At 40.1% G+C, this 18,917-nt stretch overlaps 1 protein-coding gene across 3 annotated transcripts in view; it reads left to right on the forward strand.

Moving 5' to 3' along the window:
- The window catches only part of LOC127442858 (adenylate cyclase type 1-like), a 103,562-nt gene that overhangs the window by 61,713 nt on the left and 22,932 nt on the right, over positions 1–18,917 (forward strand). For all 3 annotated transcript variants that reach the window (XM_051701116.1, XM_051701118.1, XM_051701119.1), the window contains exon 6: positions 2,511–2,638. In XM_051701116.1, the coding sequence (XP_051557076.1) occupies positions 2,511–2,638 (128 nt within the window). The remainder of the gene's footprint in view (positions 1–2,510; positions 2,639–18,917) is intronic.

Below are 18,917 nucleotides of genomic sequence, written 5' to 3' on the forward strand. Positions count from 1 at the left end.
ACAAAAACATCCAGTGAACGGCGGTTCTGTGGACAGAAATGCCTTGTTGATGAGAGAGGTCAACAGAGAATGGCCAGACAGGTTCGAACTGACAAAAAGGCTATGGTAACTCAGATGTGCATTCTGAGATGCTATTCTGCTCACTACAATTGTACAGAGTGGTTATCTGTGTTACCATAGTCTTTGTCAACTCGAACCAGTCTGGCCATTCTCTGTTGACCTCTCTCATCAACAAGGCGTTACCGTCCACAGAACTGCCGCTCACTGGATCAGCAGTTACTGAAATACTCAAACCAGCCCGTCTAGCACCAACAATCATGCCATGATCGAAATCACTGAGATCACATTTTGTTCCCCATTCTGATGATTGATGTGAAGATTAACTGAAGCTCCTGACCAGTATCTGCATGATTTTATGCACTGCACTTCTGCCACACGATTGGCTGATTAGATAATTGGATGAATAAGTAGATGTAAAGGTGTACCTAATGAGGTGGTCGGTGAGTGTAGATTCTCTGAAAACGAATGACTAAAAGTTATTATTTGACAGTGTAGGCTGGAATCGTGCTCTGCTTGAAGTGTGGAGCACAGAAAGAGCAGCTCAAGGCTTATTGTGCTAAGTCTGTCAAGACGTCAATGAATGAAGTAAGCTCACATCATCAATTATGTCAGAGCTGTATTGATCTGTGGCTTTGCACTAATACGTTATAGGCTTGAGGACTGAGGGTAATTCATCGTGTGTTTTGTCTTACAATGTGCTCTTCAGTAGAGGGTTATTTAAGGGGGAAGAAAAAAGCTGTGCCACTAGACCATAAATACATTGTAAACTGTCACCATCCATGTTAATTTGTGAATAAATTGTTTACAATTTGTTTAGTGCCTTGTCTAATTAAGATACGTTCATAGATGCACTATCATTGATCATTATGCATTAAAAAACACATTTTATATACTGTATTATTTACTGTTCTTGTGGTGTTGACGTTTTGTCTTGTCTATAGACTTTGTCCAATCTCTTCCTCAGTGTTTGCCATGAATGTGTCCTACTTGGCAAAATCCCAGCCACTTTACAAACTTGCACTTGTGGTTGTTTTTGTCAGTTTGACGCAGTAACTTTGTGGTTATTCCTGCAACATACTCTACAGAGTTTTAACCCTCAAAGACCTAGCCTAGCAGTAATGCAACGTTTGTTTAAAGCAATTAAATAATATACAGTATCATTTTAATTTACATTTATGCATTTGGCAGACGCTTTTATCCAAAGTGACTTATAGTGCACTTATTACAGGGACAATCCCCCTGGAGCAACCTGGAGTTAAGTGCCTTGCTCAAGGACACAATGGTGGTGGCTGTGGGGATTGAACCAACAACCTTCTGATTACCAGTTCTGTGCTTTAGTCCACAACACCGCCACCACCACTCCATTTTCATAAAATTTGGGTAAAAACTACACAACAGTAGCTGGCACTATGAACTGTATCACAACAACTGTTTTTTGGGGACAAAATTTGCATATCTGTCAAAACGAATTTAGCAGTTTTCCTAGTAAATATTTGACCTGGTTTTTTTCCCCCTTAAATCCCAACATGTTTACTGACTGAAAAATGATTATATCCCCCAAAAATATCAACATAAATTTGAGACAACTTTTCTAAGCGTAGCAAAAATTAAACACTGGGCATTAGTGCTCAAACTGTTTCTATATTTACACAATGGAGTCTATTCAGTAAATCATAGATAAATTATTCCAAATGATATTCAGCTGCTTCCTGTGCTGTTCTGTCATTTTACAAAATCTTTGTTTTATGGTATTTATGGTATATTAGATATACTACAGTACATAGAGATGTGAATTTTGTGTATTATTTTGATTATACCAGAAAATATATCATTAACAGCAATTAGTCCTTGAGAGACAAGCTGCCCAGTAGTGAGGAGTTCAGTCTGATATACTGCAGATTTGTGTCTGTTTCCCCTGAATCACACCTCAATCAAGTGTTTCTTCTAACTGCTAATAATTTTGGTGATAGTATGTGAAATGAGCAGTACCTGCCTTTGCAAAAACACTGGTTGCCAGGGCATTGTGGGTAGTTGCTAGGGTTGCTAGATGGTTGCTAAAGTTCCCGGGGGCATTGCTAGATGGTTGCTAAGGTGCGCACTGGGTGGTTGCTACTGTATGCAGTTGCTAAGGTGTTCTGGGTGGTTTTTGGCTTGATTTGATGATCTAAAGTTACACAGCATAGTTCAAGATTTATGATTAGGGTTTTGTTCAAATTAAGTTTTTAAAAAGGTATTTAGATATGAGAACTACATTTCCTTAAATGCTTTATGTATAATTAAAATGAAAAACTTTTGATAAGTTGACATGTCATGCAGTATGACTTGCTGAACTCCATCTAAAGCTATTTTAAACAGCATTTAGCTAATTCTTGTCCCAAGGTGAAACATAAACCAAACATTACTGAGTGCGCCTTTCAGTGTTAACCTTTGTCTCCTCTTTTCACTGGTAGGAGAATCACTGTAGGCGAATCAAGATTCTGGGCGACTGTTACTACTGTGTTTCAGGACTAACTCAACCCAAAACTGACCACGCTCACTGCTGTGTGGAGATGGGCCTGGACATGATCGACACCATCACGTGAGTCCTTCCTCTTCAAATAAGGCCAGACCTTTGACTAAGTCCATGTCCACACTAATACGTTTTTGTTTGAATACGCATCTGTTCCTCTAAGTTTTGGCCTTCCGTCTACGCCGAGATGCTGTTTTTGTCAGTGAAAACTGAGCTTTTCAAAAACGCTCTCCCAAGTGGATAAATTTGGAAACGTTGTCTTCGCATTGTGGTGTGTACAGGTAAAATGGAGCTGTCTGAAAACGATGATGTATTTGTTGTCATGTGATGCAGTCATGCGATCCATTCAACCCAAAACAATCAAGATGGCGGCCCATGTATGTAGCGCCGTTGTTTTGCCTGCTATTCACTTTGACATCATTGTTAACCTCCTGAGACCCGAGCGTGACTGCTGTGTGCATTTTCCATTTCCCTTTTTGATTTGTAACTAGTAGCACCTAATAAACAAGCAAAATAATAATAATAATAATTAAAAAAAAATTCTAGAGCAAATAGTTTTCCTAAAAATTGACGTCCACATACAGTACTGTGCAAAAGTTTTAGGCACTTGTGAAAAATGTTGCATAGTGAGGATTTCTTCAAACATAATGCCATGAATAGTTTTCATTTATAAATTAACATCATACGAAGACCAGCAAACAAAAAATAAAAGCTAAATCAATGTTTTGTGTGACCACTTTTGCCTTCAAAACAGCACCAATTCTCCTAGGTACACCTGGACAGTTTTTCTTGGTTGTTGGCAGATAGGATGTTCCAAGATTCTTGGAGAATTCACCACAGTTCTTCTATCTTTTTAGGATGTCTCAATTGCTTCTGTCTCTTTATGTAATCTCAGACTGACTCAATCTTCAGTAGGGGGCTTTGTGGGGGCAGTGACATCTGTTGCAGGGCTCCCTGTTCTATTATTCTATTTGCAAAAGTAATGTTTGGGAGTCTAACATTTATATTACCTATTGACAAACTAAAGCTGAAGATATAAATAACCATCTTAAGACAAATGTTTTTGTGAAGTGCCTAAGACTTTTGCACAGTACTGTATGTGGACAGCGGGACTACATTGTGAATTTTTAAATAACTCTAAGCTATAGAAAGTCAGATGTTTTTCAGATAGTTTATTTTGTGTCCAGGGGTGTTGGTTATTCATGTTTTTGAGACGTTACAGACATTACAGCTGAATTTCTGTAAAGCTGAATAAATAATTCTTATTCAAAGTAATGTCCAGCATCATCCAATCACTGCCAACCATGTTAAAATAAAATGTACCATTATAAAACTCTGAATCTATGTACCGATTATCATTGTCCTGAGTGGTCCAAACATCATCTGCATCCTGAAACTGAACTTTTGATCGGATTTTAGGATTGAATGCACTTAGCTGCATCAAAAGATATAGGATGCTCCCTTGCTCCCTATTTAGTGAAAGACATAACCTCCAGTGTGCTGTCTGTCTTCACTGGTCTCAGAACAGTTCAAAATGCACCTTATTTTCATCCTAACTCCATATAAAGCCTGAATATGTGGATGAACCCATTTTTCTCAATGTGATAATGCACAGTAAATATAGGAATGCATTTACTAATGTTAATCAATAGAATTGTATTGTACAGTGATAACAAAATAAAATATAACAAAAGTTATATTAATAATGAAGCGAAGTGACCCACAGATATGTTAATGTTGAATGTTATTCAAAATAACCAACATGTTTTTTCTACTTTTGAGGAAATGTGGTGTCAATTTTCACATATGTGGACATCATGTTTATCAGCGTGCTGACGTGCGAAAAATGAACAGGTTTTTTAAAGCAGCATATCAAACGAAACTAGAGACAATACTCTTTACAACCAAACAGGATTCAATGAAAAAATGCATGCTGTTGTGTCACGTGACCCGGTGCGGCAAAAGTTTAACTCTTAAATGACAGTCTAGAGTCTTGTGAACAGTATTCAGTCGGTTTTTATTCATTTAAATTATACGTTGCATATAGCGAAGCCAAAATACAACATCCACGCATGTGAACGTGGGGTAGCATGAGGTTAAAGATAAATGTTGCTTTGTACAACCTTCACATTGCATTTTTTCAAAGGCAACGGGAAGTTTACTCTGAATTGCTGTCTGGCAATGAAATACGAGTATAATTGCGTTTCAGACCGTACATGGAATGGCAATTTTTTGCATGTGCAGTAAGGGGATTTAAGGGTTTTCATACGTTTCAATGTGGACAAAAACACTTTTTTCAAATGTATCCGGATTAATGTGGACGACGTAACCTAAATGGCAAAAGATCTGGAGCCTGATGTATAAATGTTGCGTATGCACAAAATGGATATTGAAATGTGCCTAAGCAATTTCCCACAAACATATCGGGATTTATAAAAAAATAAACTTGGTGTAAATATGTGCACACTGTCCGGACACTCTTGACTGTGCGTGCACACTCTTACTGCCGACTCCAGCTGGACAAATAATGAACTGAACAGACTGATTATAAACCCTGATTTTCATTTAATTCACATTTAGAATAAAAAAGTATGTAGTTAAGCACTTGAAACAGAAGTAATCGTTATCAAGCCAGTAGTAGGCTATATTATTTGTATGTAACTAATTGATAAGGCATTCAAATATAAGCTGTAAAAAGGAAATATTGGTTTGGGATAAGCTGCATTTGGTCATCATAGAGAAGGAACATTTGGACTCAAGATGGCGCCGAGTATGGATGCTGCGTTGCGAGCTCCGACACAACATGGCAGTGTTTTGTTTGTTTTGTTCACAATTCTTATGTTTTTTGTCTTGGATGTTGTCTGCCTTATTGTCTACGACAGACAAACACTTTTGGACATTGGTTCTGCAATTACACACCGAAAACCGGACTTCAAATTCCTCAATGCCGACCCGCTGTTTACAAACACGCAAGCAGAGCCCTTTGTCTGGGCTGCACGGCCGCGGAAACGCAGGAGGAAAAGGGGAAACAGAGCCGCCGTTCTCATCAGAGTAAGACGCCATGCAAATCGACCCCTGCTACCCAGTATTCTATTGGCAAATTTTCAGTCTCTGGATAACAAGCTCTGCGAGCTGAAAGCGCGGATCTCTTTCCAACTAGAGACAAGGGACTGCTGCATTATCTGCCTAACAGAAACTTGGATGTCTGCGGAGATTCCAGACTCAGCCATTGAACCCGCGGTGTTCTCCGTGTACCGAGCGGACAGAGCGAAAGACCTCTCAGGTAAAAGCAGAGGTGGTGGTGTATGTTTTATGATCAACAAATCCTGGTGTGATCAGAGGAACGTACATTCTATCAAGTCTTTCTGCTCTCCTGATCTGGAATTTCTCAAGCTTCTGTGTCGACCATTCTGGTTACCAAGGGAATTCACAGCGGTCTTTATCACTGCTGTGTACATCCCGCCACAAGCCGACACAAACCGGGCACTCAAGGAACTGTATGGGAGTATAAGTGAGCAGGAAACCGCGCACCCTGAGGCCGTGTTCATTGTGACCGGGGACTTTAATAAAGCCAGTTTCAAATCAGTTACACCAAAATACCACCAGCACATTAGTTTCAACACACGAGGGGACCGGGTTTTGGACCATTGCTACTCTCCCTTCTGGAATGGCTACAAATCCCTCCCCCACCCACCATTTGGCAAATCAGACCACTCTTCCATTCTGCTTCTGTCCGCTTACAGGCAGAAACTGAAACAGGAAGCACCCACCCTCAGAACGATCCAGTGCTGGTCGGACCAGTCAGACTCTACGCTACTGGACTGTTTTGATCACACGGACTGGGAGATGTTCCGGTCCGCCTCTGATGACGACATCGAGCTTTACGCTGATAGCGTAATGTGTTTCATCAAAAAGTGCGTGGAGGATGTAGTTCCGACCAGAACAACACGGATCTATCTGAACAATAAGCCATGGATAAATAGCGATGTTCGCGCGGCACTTAATGTGCGGACCTCCGCTTTCAATTCCGGGAACGTGGAGGAGCATAAACAAGCCAGTTATGCCCTCCGAAAAACTATCAGAACAGCAAAACGCCAGTACAGGAACAAGATTGAAGGACAGTTTAACACCACCAACTCTAGAAGCATATGGCAGGGAATTAACATCATCACGGACTTTAAAGGGAATAAAAACTCCGCCATGAACACCGCTGCCTCTCTCCCGGATGAGCTAAATACTTCTTATGCTCGTTTTGAGGGAAATAACACCGCCCTCGCTGAGAGAGCTCTCGCGGCCGAAGCTACAGAGATTAGTTCACTCTCCGTCTCTGTAGCAGATGTAACCCGATCCTTCCGACGGGTGAATATCCGCAAAGCCGTGGGCCCAGATGGCATTCAAGGCCGCGTCATCAGAGCGTGCGCGAACCAGCTGGCTTAAACAGCTCGCTGTGCAGCTGGATCCTGGACTTCCTGTCAAGCAGACGCCAGGTGGTTAGAATAGGCAGCAACATCTCCTCATCACTGACCCTCAACACTGGAGCCCCACAGGGCTGTGTTCTCAGCCCACTCTTGTATTCCTTGTACACACATGACTGTGTGGCAACACATAGCTCCAATGCCATCATTAAGTTTGCTGATGACACGACGGTGGTAGGTCTGATCACTGACAATGATGAAACAGCCTACAGAGAGGAGGTGCACACTCTGACACACTGGTGGCAGGAGCACAACCTTTCCCTCAATGTCAGTAAGACAAAGGAGCTTGTGGTGGACTTCAGAAGAAAAGACAGTCACAAAAAAAACACAGTCCCATCACCATCAATGGAGCACCAGTGGAGAGAGTCAGCAGCTTCAAGTTCCTCGGTGTCCACATCACTGAGGAACTCACATGGTCCATCCACACTGAAGTCGTTGGGAAGAAGGCTCATCAGCGCCTCTTCTTCCTGAGACGGCTGAGGAAGTTTGGAATGAACCACCACATCCGCACATGGTTCTACACCTGCACTGTAGAGAGCATCCTGACTGGCTGCATCTCCGCCTGGTACGGCAATAGCACCGCCCTCAACCGCAAAGCACTGCAAAGGGTGGTGCGAACTGGCAGACACATCATTGGAGGTGAGCTTCCCTCCCTCCAGGAAATATATACAAGGTGGTGTGTGAAAAAAGCTCAGAGGATCATCAGAGACTCCAGCCACCCGAGCCATGGGCTGTTCTCACTGGTACCATCAGGCAGGCGGAATCGCAGCATCAGGACCCGCACCAGCCGACTCCATGATAGCTTCTTCCCCCAAGCAATCAGACTTTTGAACTCTTGATCTCCCATGATCAAAATACATCAGCACTGCACTTTATTACTCTTATATCTCACACCGGACTGTCATAAATTATATTATTATTATATTATATTCTCTCTTAACAACTTACTATCAACCGACAGCCTGAATGTCAATACAGTACAATACAACCTACTGTACATTCAATATATACTACTATATATACTTTTTATATTTATTGTATAATGTGTATCTATATTGTGTGTATTGTATACTGCACAGTGTATGTTATTATTTGTATATTGTGTTGTGTGTAATTATGTGTATATTAGACTTTAAATTGTGTTGTGTTAATTTGATGTTATTGTAAATTGGTATATGTCTCATCACTGTCATGACTGCTATGTTGATTGGAACTGCACAAGAATTTCACACACCATTGCACCTGTGTATATGGCTGTGTGACAATAAAAGTGATTTGATTTTTTATTTTTTTTTTTTTTACATACAATAACTAAAAATGACAGTGAAGATTTCTTAGTTTGAGATTTTCTGTTCTATTACAATCATGTACTGAGTTTGAGTACAGCATTTGAGTAAAGATGATCTGTAATGCCATGTGCATTTGACTCTGACTGACTCTGTAAATGGACAGTAACTATAAGACAGACACTGCTGGCCACATTCAGTAGTCGAACAGATCATTGGAGAGACATGTCTCATCAGAAACAGTCAAATGTGCATCAAATGTGCTGCCTGCTCCACTTCATCCCGACCCTCATCGCAGTGAAACCCTGATCTAGTCTAATAAAAACATCATAAAAGTACATTTGCCGTTCAGCTGTTTTTTAAATATAAAATACCAGTCAAATATAAAATCTTAGTAATCCGATGATATCAGACAATGCTGCACAAAGAATTGTAATAATTTTCATTTTGTTCCCAGTACTAAATATTGAACTTCTCAGTAAAAACACCCTTAACATGATTTCAAAGTTTTTCTGAGAAGCAAAATTGCTTAGGTTAGATTTATGTCTGCAAAGATAAAAACATTTTGCCAAGGGATATTCAAGATGCATTCTTTGAAAACACGTTCATATCTTAATAAATGATGTTTCTTCACGGTGCGGTATCTAACCTTATATGTGACATTTACAGTCTTATTTCTTATAATACAGTTTCTCGTACCGTTAAACGCAGTAATCACGTGTCTGGATGGTGAAATGCATATGGTAATTTTATGCAGATGAGGATATGCATAGTAAAAACAGGCCGTGTACACTCCATATATGGTTATTTTGGGGAGGAGACGGAGTGGGGAATGAATCACGTGCATGTTCGTGCAATCTTCCGCTAGCTGGGATTTATTAAGGGAACTATGAGCAGGTCCTAAAAGTGTGCGTAAGCACAAAAGTCAGATTTTGCGTACGCACAAAAAAATCTGTACATACGCAAAATCTGACTTTTGTGCTTACGCACACTTTTAGGAAGAAATCTAATCAGAGTTTTATACAAGAGGCCCCAGGTCCTTATTGCAGCTTATTCTGGCCAAGAATAAAAGTCACCTTTTCACTGCATCCGACAGACAATAGGCCAGAGGTCATTCATTTCCAATGGAGAGCCGCACGGAGGCTGCGTGGATTTTCAATCGTTTGCTGAGCCTCTGGGGCCGGATTCACGAAAATGTTCTTTAGAAAAAAATTAAGAAAGTTCTTAGGATAAATTATAAGAGGTTCGTAAGAACATTCCTAAGTGCAATTCTTCCTGAGTTCTCAAATATTTTCTACATTTTTTTTCTTAAGAATAAAAAGACAGGCTTTGACATTGTCTGATCAGCCTGCTCATGGAGTTGCCTTGTCTAATAACCAACAACAAATGAAATACTTCAACACTGGTAAATCGTAGCGATAAATGTATCTATTAAATTTTATTTTTTTTCTTAAGTTAGAAATTAAGAAGAAAATGGTAGTTAAGAACAAATGTCTTCTTAAGAACGTTTCGTGAATCCGGCCCCAGATGCGTTTAAATATTTCAGCTTGTGCAAGTAGAACGCATGCGATCAGATGTGATGTATTCATTCAAAACTATGACCACAAAATAAGAAATATCAGATCTCATCCTAGTATACTTGTATTTGAGTGAATTTTTTAAAGTATAATTCAAACAATTCTTCATTAAATTGTAAAGTTATCTGTTCATGCCACACTTATGTGATATGTGCTCTGTTTTGTTCACCATATGATTTTGAGTCAAACTCATTTTGTTCACCTACAAAGCGAAAGCCAAGAAGAAGAAATCCAAATGTAATGACAATGTGGAGGCTCCCAAATCTGGGTCATTTGCTACATGTGGTAAAGCATGTATTAACTAGTTTTGCATCAGTGTTGGAGTTGCTAACTAAAAGTAGCACATTTTTCAGTAGCATGACAATTGTTTAGCTATTTTCACAATAGTGTAGCTTTTCCAGTAACGAGCAACATATTTCCAACAAGTAGTGCTGTAGCATCACAAAACGCTACATTAGTCACATTGTATTGTAAACACAGCAATGGAGTCGATGGAATAATCAAACACACTCACCTAAACCCCCCCCACCCCGCCTGCTCTCATGTAGTGTTCGGAAAAAACAAGTAAATCGATTCTTTCAGACAGTTGCAATTGTTATATATACAGTTGAAGTCAGAAATTAAAATTCACCTTAGCCAAGTACATTTAAACTCAGTTTTTCACAATTCCTGACATTTACTCATAGAAAACATTCCCTGTCTTAGGTCAGTTAGGATCACTACTTTACTTTAAGAATGTGAAATGTCAGAATAATAGTAGAGAGAATGATTTTTTTCAGCTTTTGTATCTTTCATCACATTCCCAGTGGGTAAGTTTACATACACTTTGTTAGTATTTGGTAGCATTGCCTTTAAATTGTTTAACTTGGGTCAAACGTGTTGGGTAGCCTTCCACAAGCTTCTCACAATAAGTTGCTGGAATTTTGGCCCATTCCTCCAGACAGAACTGGTGTAACTGAATCAGGTTTGTAGGCTTCCTTGCTCGCACACGCTTTTTCAGTTCTGCCCACAAATTTTCTTTCAGATTGAGGTCAGGGCTTTGTGATGGCCACTCAAATACCTTGACTTTGTTGTCCTTAAGCCATTTTGCCATAACTTTGGAGGTATGCTTTGGGTCATTTTCCATTTGGAAGACCCATTTGCGACCGAGCTTTAACTTCATGGCCGATGTCTTGAGATGTTGCTTCAATATATCCACATAATTTTCCTTCCTCATGATGCCATCTATTTTGTGAAGTGCACCAGTCCATCCTGCAGCAAAGCACCCCACAACATGATGCTGCCACCCCCATGCTTCAAGGTTGGGATGGTGTTCTTCGGCTTGCAAGCCTCATCCATTTTCCTCCAAACATAACGATGGTCATTATGGCCAAACAGTTACATTTTTGTTTCATCAGACCAGAGGAAATTTCTCCAAAAAGTAAGATCTTTGTCCCCATGTGCACTTGCAAACTGTAGTCTAGCTTTTTTATGGCAGTTTTGGAGCAGTGGCTTCTTCCTTGCTGAGCAGCCTTTCAGGTTATGTCAATATAGGACTCGTTTTACTGTGGATATAGATACTTGTCTACCTGTTTCCTCCAGCATCTTCACAAGGTCCTTTGCTGTTGTTCTGGGATTGATTTGCACTTCTTACACAAAACTAAGTTCATCTCTAGGAGACAGAATGCGTCTCCTTCCTGAGTGGTATGATGGCTGCGTGGTCCCATGGTGTTTATACTTGCGTACTATTGTTTGTACAGATGAACATGGTACCTTCAGGCATTTGGAAATTACTCCCAAGGATGAACCAGACTTGTGGAGGTCCACAATTTTTTTTCCTGAGGTCTTGGCTGATTTCTTTTGATTTTCCCATGATGTCAAGTAAAGATACACTAAGTTTGAAAATAAATACATTAAAATACATCCAGAGGTACACCTCCAATTGACTCCAATTAGCCAATTAGCCTATCAGAAGCTAATTGGCTACTTGCCTAAAGGCTTTACATAATTTTCTGGAGTTTTCCAAGCTGCTTAAAGGCACAGTAAACTTCTGACCCACTGGAATTGTGATATAGTCAATTAAAAGTGAAACAATCTGTCTGTAAACAATTGCTGGAAAAATTACTTATGTCATGCACAAAGCAGATGTCCTAAACAATTTGCCAAAACTATAGTTTGCTAATATGAAATCTGTGGAGTGGTTAAAAGATGAGTTTTAATGACTTCAACCTAAGTGTGTGTAAACTTCTGACACTGGAACTAACTGTTGTATATATACACTGGCGGCCAAAAGTTTGGAATAATGTAAAGATTTTGCTCTTATGGAAAGAAATTGATACTTTTATTTACCAAAGTGGCATTCAACTGATCACAATGTATAGTCAGGACATTAATAATGTGAAAAATGTACTTTTACAATTTGACAAAAAATGTTAAACTACTTAAAAGTGTTCTCATAAAACAATCCTCCATATGCAGCAATGACAGCTTTGCAGATCCTTGGCATTCTAGCTGTCAGTTTGTCCTGAGTATCTCGTGATATTTCACCCCAAGCTTCCTGTAGCACTTTCCATAGATGTGGCTGTCTTTTCAGGCACTTCTCACGCACCTTACAGTCTAGCTGATCCCACAAAAGCTCAATGGGGTTAAGATCCATAACACTCTTTTCCAATTATCTGTTGTCCAATGTTTGTGTTTCTTTGCCCACTCTAACCTTCTCTTTTCGATTTTCTGTTTCAAAAGTGGCTTTTTCTTTGCAATTCTTCCCATAAGGCCTGCACCCCTGAGTCTTCTCTTTACTGTTGTACATGAAACTGGTGTTGAGTGGGTAGAATTCAATGAAGCTGTCAGCTGAGGACATGTGAGGCGTCTATTTCTCAAACTAGAGACTCTGATGTACTTATCCTCTTATTTAGTTGTACATCTGGCCTTCCACATCTCTTTCTGTCCTTGTTAGAGCCAGTTGTCCTTTGTCTTTGAAGACTGTAGTGTACGCCTTTGTATGAAATCTTCAGTTTTTTGGCAGTTTCAAGCATTGTATAGCCTTCATTCCTCAAAACAATGATTGACTGACAAGTTTCTAGAGAAAGCTGTTTCTTTTTTGCCATTTTTGACCTAATATTGATCTTAAGACATGCCAGTCTATTGCATACTGTGGCAACTCAAAAACAAACACAAAGACAATGTTAAGCTTCATTTAATGAACCAAATAGCTTTCAACTGTGTTTGATATAATGGAAGTTATTTTCTAGGACCAAATGATCAATTTAGCATGATTACTCAAGGATAAGGTGTTGGAGTGATAGCTGCTGGAAATGGGGCCTGTCTAGATTTGATCAAAAATGACTTTTTTCAAATAGTGAAGGTGCTGTTTTTTACATCAGTAATGTCCTGACTATACTTTGGAGATCAGCTGTATACCAATTTCCTTCCTAAACAGCAGAATCTGTACATTATTCCAAACGTTTGGCCGCCTGTGAGTGTGTGTGTGTGTGTGTGTGTGTGTGTGTGTGTGTGTATACAGGGTTGGGAGGGTTACTTTTGAAATGTATTCCACTACAGATTACAGAATACATGCTGTAAAATGTAATTTGTAACATATTTCGTTAGATTACTCAAGATCAGTAATGTATTCTAAATACTCTGGATTACTTCTTCAGCACTGGCAGATTTTTTCACTTCTTTTGTCTATAAAAACTCTGCCAGTACAGTAAGACAAAATACACATGTTAGTGTAAAGCTGACAATTTATACAAGGTTTATTTCTATTTCTTGTGCTCCAAACTTACTTCAAACTTACTTCTCTGTCTGCTCGTATGAATGTAACACATCATAAGAATGTGTTTCACCACTTTCAAATGCTCTTTGGATCGCATCATTTATATGTATAAATGTTTTCCATCTGAAGGCACTAAATATTAAATGAAACAACTGACAATAAAATGCAAAGTAATCTCTTCAGTAATCAAAATACTTTTTGAATGTAACTGTATTCTAATTATCAATGATTTAAATTGTAACTGTAGTGGAATACAGTTACATATATTTTGTATTTTAAATATGTATTCCCGTTACATGTATTCCGTTACTCCCCAACCCAGTGTATATATATATATATATATATATATATATATATATATATATATATATATATAAAATATTTCCTTCTTTAAATTGCTTCAATGTAGTTAGCTACTTTTTGTTTAAAGCTTGTTGTGTAATCTAATTTTTTTAAAGTGTAGATTGCTGTAATTTAGCTACTTTAAGTTATGTGTAACTTGTAGCTTGTGAAACTACTGTTTCAAAGTAGCTTCCCCAACACTGGTTTGCATTTTCTGAAGTAAATAGCAACATAAAATACCAGTGAATATCAGTGCTTGACTAGGGCGCCTCCTATGTAAGTCTATGGGATTTTTTTATGAGAACTTGTTTGGTTGTGCACCAAGTGAAAATTGTCTGACTGGTTAGAAAAGTAATAGCCCACCTCTCCTCAACAAGCCACTTGATTTGAGGTATCATTCATGTCCACAGCAAATGGTGTGGTACGAGTTATATGAGTTAAGTTTAGTACTGATGAGTTTGATCAACTCTAATTATGAGTCATAGCTATAAATGCTTGTGCCTTAGCACTTACCATGTCAAGAAACAGATCACGTCTCTTATGTTGCCATCTGGTGTCTGATGGAGTAAGTGCAGAAGATCAGCTTTATCCTTTTGTCTTGCAGAATAGAATTCAGTGTGCTCTTCAAGAAAAAATTAGAATATATATTGTTATAAAATTAGAATATATACAGAATTCTGATAATTAAAAAAAAGAGTCTTTCTTTCCTTTGTGGAACACAAAAGATGATTAGCTAAATTTCTCAACCGGTTTTTCCCATACAATGGGGACTGGGGCTGCCAAGCTCCAAAAATGAAAAAAAAAAAAAAAAAAAGAAAACAAACAAACAAACAATAAAAGTATCAAAGTTGACCTTACAATTCATGTACTGTATTCCAAATCTTCTAAAATCATTCAATAGCTTCCTTTTAATCTCTGAAAATCTTCCCCTTCACAGCAGCTTTCAAATCTCATTCACATGCTCAAACCGAACAACGATACACCCAAGAACCAATGAAGTTTGTGCTCAGTTTCTTCGCCTTCTCCTTTTTCTAATGGCTGCACTGTACATAAACTAAGAAGTTCTCATGTATCATCATTTGAACAGGTGGAAGACAAGATTTGCAGTGAATAAACTCAGCAAAAAAAGAAACATCCTCTCACTTTCAACTGCTTTTGTTTTCAGCAAACTTAACATGTGTAAATATTTGTATGAACATAAAAAGATTCAACAACTAAGACATAAACTGAACAAGTTTCACAGACATGTGACTAACAGAAATGGAATAATGTGTCCCTGAACAAATGGGGGGTCAAAATCAAAAGTAACAGTCAGTATCTGGTGTGGCCACCAGCTGCATTAAGTACTGCAGTGCATCTCCTCTTTATTGACTGCACCAGATTTGCCAGTTCTTGCTGTGAGATGTTACCCCAATCTTCCACCAAGGCACTTGCAAGTTCCCGGACATTTCTGGGGGGAATGGCCCTAGCCCTCACCCTCCGATCCAACAGGTCCCAGGTGTGCTCAATGGAATTGAGATCCTGCTGGCCATGGCAGAACACTGACATTCCTGTCTTGCAGGAAATCATGCACAGAACGAGCAGTATGGCTGGTGGCTGGAGGGTCATTTCAGGATGAGCCTGCAGGAAGGGTACCACATGAGGGAGGGTCTTCCCTGTAACGCACAGCATTGAGATTGCCTGCAATGACAACAAGCTCAGTCCAATGATGCTGTGACGCACCACCCCAGACCATGACGAACCCTTTCTTTGTCAGTTCTTGTTTGTTGCTTTATGAGTCCATGTCTGTTTAAAGCCTGCATTTAGATCCAGCGTCTAGCGTCTCATCTCAGCAACCATCCGTTACAGAAGATCTGACCCACATGGATCTAGCGGCTGTCAGAATTCTGCTTCTTAAGCAAGGGGACCATCCAGTTGAGGATCACGTCCGTGAGTTTTTGGAATTAGCGAATTTAGTGCACTATCCAGACCGCTCTCTGGTGGTTTTCTTTCGGACCGGTCTGAATAGTGCACTGAAGGAACTGATGCCTCCAGCTGATCCTCACTGAACACTCTGTGAATATGCGGAGAAGGCTCCCATTACACAGTGGATTATGGTGGGAACCCTGGGCCAAAACCTGCATCCACGGCTCCTTGCTCCAAGCCCTCCATGGCACCTTGCTCCAAGCCCGCCATGGCCAACGAGCCAGCGCCCACGCCTGCCACGGCCAACGAGTCAGCAGCCACACCTCCAGAGACTCCTCCTCCAGCAGTTCTGCCCACTCCCCCAGAGACGACGACTCCAATGGTTCCGCCCGCTCCCCCAGAGACTCCTTCTCCAGCGGTTCTGCCCACTCCCCCAGAGACTAATTTAATTTAATTTAATTATATTTATTTATCACACATTATACATTTGCACATATACAGTGAAATTCTTTTTTTTTCACATATCCCAGCTAAGCTGGGGTCAGAGTGCAGGGTCAGCCATGATACAGCGTCCCTGGAGCAGATAGGGTCAAGGGCCTTGCTCAAGGGCCCAACAAGTGCTGGGGCTTGAACCCCCGACCTTCTGATCAGTAACCCAGAGCCTTAACTGCTAAGCCACCACTGCCCCCAGACTCAGACTCCTATTCCAGCGGCTCCACCCACCCCTCCTCCAGCGGCTCCACCGCCTGACCCAGTCCTGGCCCTGTGGCCGGGTCGACGTTGACTAGAGGGAGAGGTGGGTTGTTCCACCACCCTCCTCCCCCAAGCATCACCCCTTTGGCACTTCCTCCCATGCTCGTATCCAACCATGGAGTCCTGAGCCGGAGGTGTGCACTACTTCCTCAACCAGGCCCTACAGTCAGAGTGGACGTATGGGTAATACCTCTCTGGGCTAGCTCTCCCTCTCGCTCGCACCCGGCTGGGAACAGAGAAAAGCACAAATTAATATGACAGCCTCAACCAGCCACAGGGTAAATGCTTATTAAATGCAACTTACCTGGGAGGCTGTCCTTGTGTTTTCTCTATCCATATAACCGTCAAACGAGAGGAAGTGTGACGTCACTGTTGGTGCCCAACTGCGCCATCTCTGTCCACAAAAGTGCCCGCATTCTCCACCACTGTGACGGGGATGAGCAAAAGACAGACACAGTGGATGTGGCGTTAAGCCTCGGTGAGGCATTTATTGGAAATAATAATAAACAAAAAATGTCCATAAAAGGAGAAAATAAAGTGTCCAGGAGGAATGGTGTTTAAAATAATGGGGGAATCTGGCATCCTCGCGGTGAGATGGTTCTGAGGAATGGCCCAGGCTTGAGCGGCATCCTTGGCAGCCTGTCTTCCCAGGCCCGTGCCAGGTGACAAACTATGATCATCTAAACAAAGAGTGACATACACAAACATTTCATTATTTATTTTGTGAAAATTATTTCTAAATGTTTGTGATTTGTGTGGTAATTTAAACAAAAAAATCTGACTGTCTGTAGGAACAGGATGTGTGTTAGGAATTAAATTAAACTGTCCTCATCCTACATCATTATTATGTAAGGAAATTTATAATGGAATTAGTTGCGTTCGACAACCATTATAAGAAAGATAAATGACAAATAATAAGATTATTTGTCTGAATAAAATTCTCCACCATTAAAATCGTAATACAACGTCTCGTTGTATCTGCTCACAATTTCTATTGTAAGGAATTAGCTTTGATAAGGGAATTATGATTAATCCACTTATTTGAGTGATATTATTCTCATGGCTTATGGAAAATAATATGACAAATATTTTAGGTATGACCTTTGAAGCAAGATCTTTTAAAATCAAGTAATGAGATTATCAAATATACCGCAGCCAAATTGTCTTTGAATACAAACAAACTTTATTGCTATTCTAAACATAAAAACGAATCTAACACATACAAACATGAAACAGGTTGGTGAGTAAAATGACAGAATGTGAAAGAAATGATCAGTACAGAGAAAATGAACTTTATGGAGTCTATAGACAATACCTTAAGAACCATTTATCCTCCTTTGAGTCTAAATCAATTTGCAATCGGATTACCCAAAGTATTTAAATAATACACCAGCACTCTCAGCAAAAGTCTGGAGATGCACTTGTGTGTCGTTGCGTTCCCTTGCATTGCTTGTTTCTTTGGCTCTTTGTAGAAAGTTCATTCCATCGATGTCTTGGACCTCTGTTAGATCATGGATGTCTGTTGCCTGTTGCGTCGATGGATGATGAGGCGGGGCTTTGAAGCGAGGCCTTCCGCAAGGAAGACTCGTGACTCCCGTTACATGTGTGAACCGTAGAGCAGAGAGTGAGAGGCTTCCTCGGGACTTCGTGTCCCGAGTTCCTTGGACTCTACATGACACGGAGGCTGCAAGCCACGAGGGCAAGAGAGCGGAGGAATGAGGAGCTGCAGAGGGAGTGGAAGAAGCAAGAAGAAGAGAGAAGACTGAATGAGACAAGACAATGGAGAGTTCTTCCTTGGTACCAGAGTTTTGTGTTGAGATTGGCCACACCCCAAATGTGTCCTGAGCCAATCGGAAGTGGCTTTTCAGAGTCACATGGTCAACTGGTCTGTCCTTTTCAAAGCTGATTTACAATTCTTTGTGTGGAGGATTCTTACAAATTTCCTGCTCATAATAGTGCATGTTTAATCATGAACTTTTTATCTTGAAAATGGTGCAAGAGACATGACATTCATTGCCATCAACATTCTCTATGTAAACAAGCAAGCATTTACATACAAAATATGACATACTTTCATGAATATTCCACGGTAAGTAACAAAACATGAAAATACCTGATTACAAATCATACTGGTTAATTAATTGGTTTTACAACATGGATAATACATTACACATTATGAGAAACCTGATTGTCAGGGTATATTATCAGGTTAAGCCTTGAATAGTTACCATTCTTAGTAGAATGACATGAATA

Source organism: Myxocyprinus asiaticus, chromosome 6, assembly GCF_019703515.2.
Source record: "Myxocyprinus asiaticus isolate MX2 ecotype Aquarium Trade chromosome 6, UBuf_Myxa_2, whole genome shotgun sequence".
NCBI classification, from domain to species: Eukaryota; Metazoa; Chordata; class Actinopteri; order Cypriniformes; family Catostomidae; genus Myxocyprinus; species Myxocyprinus asiaticus.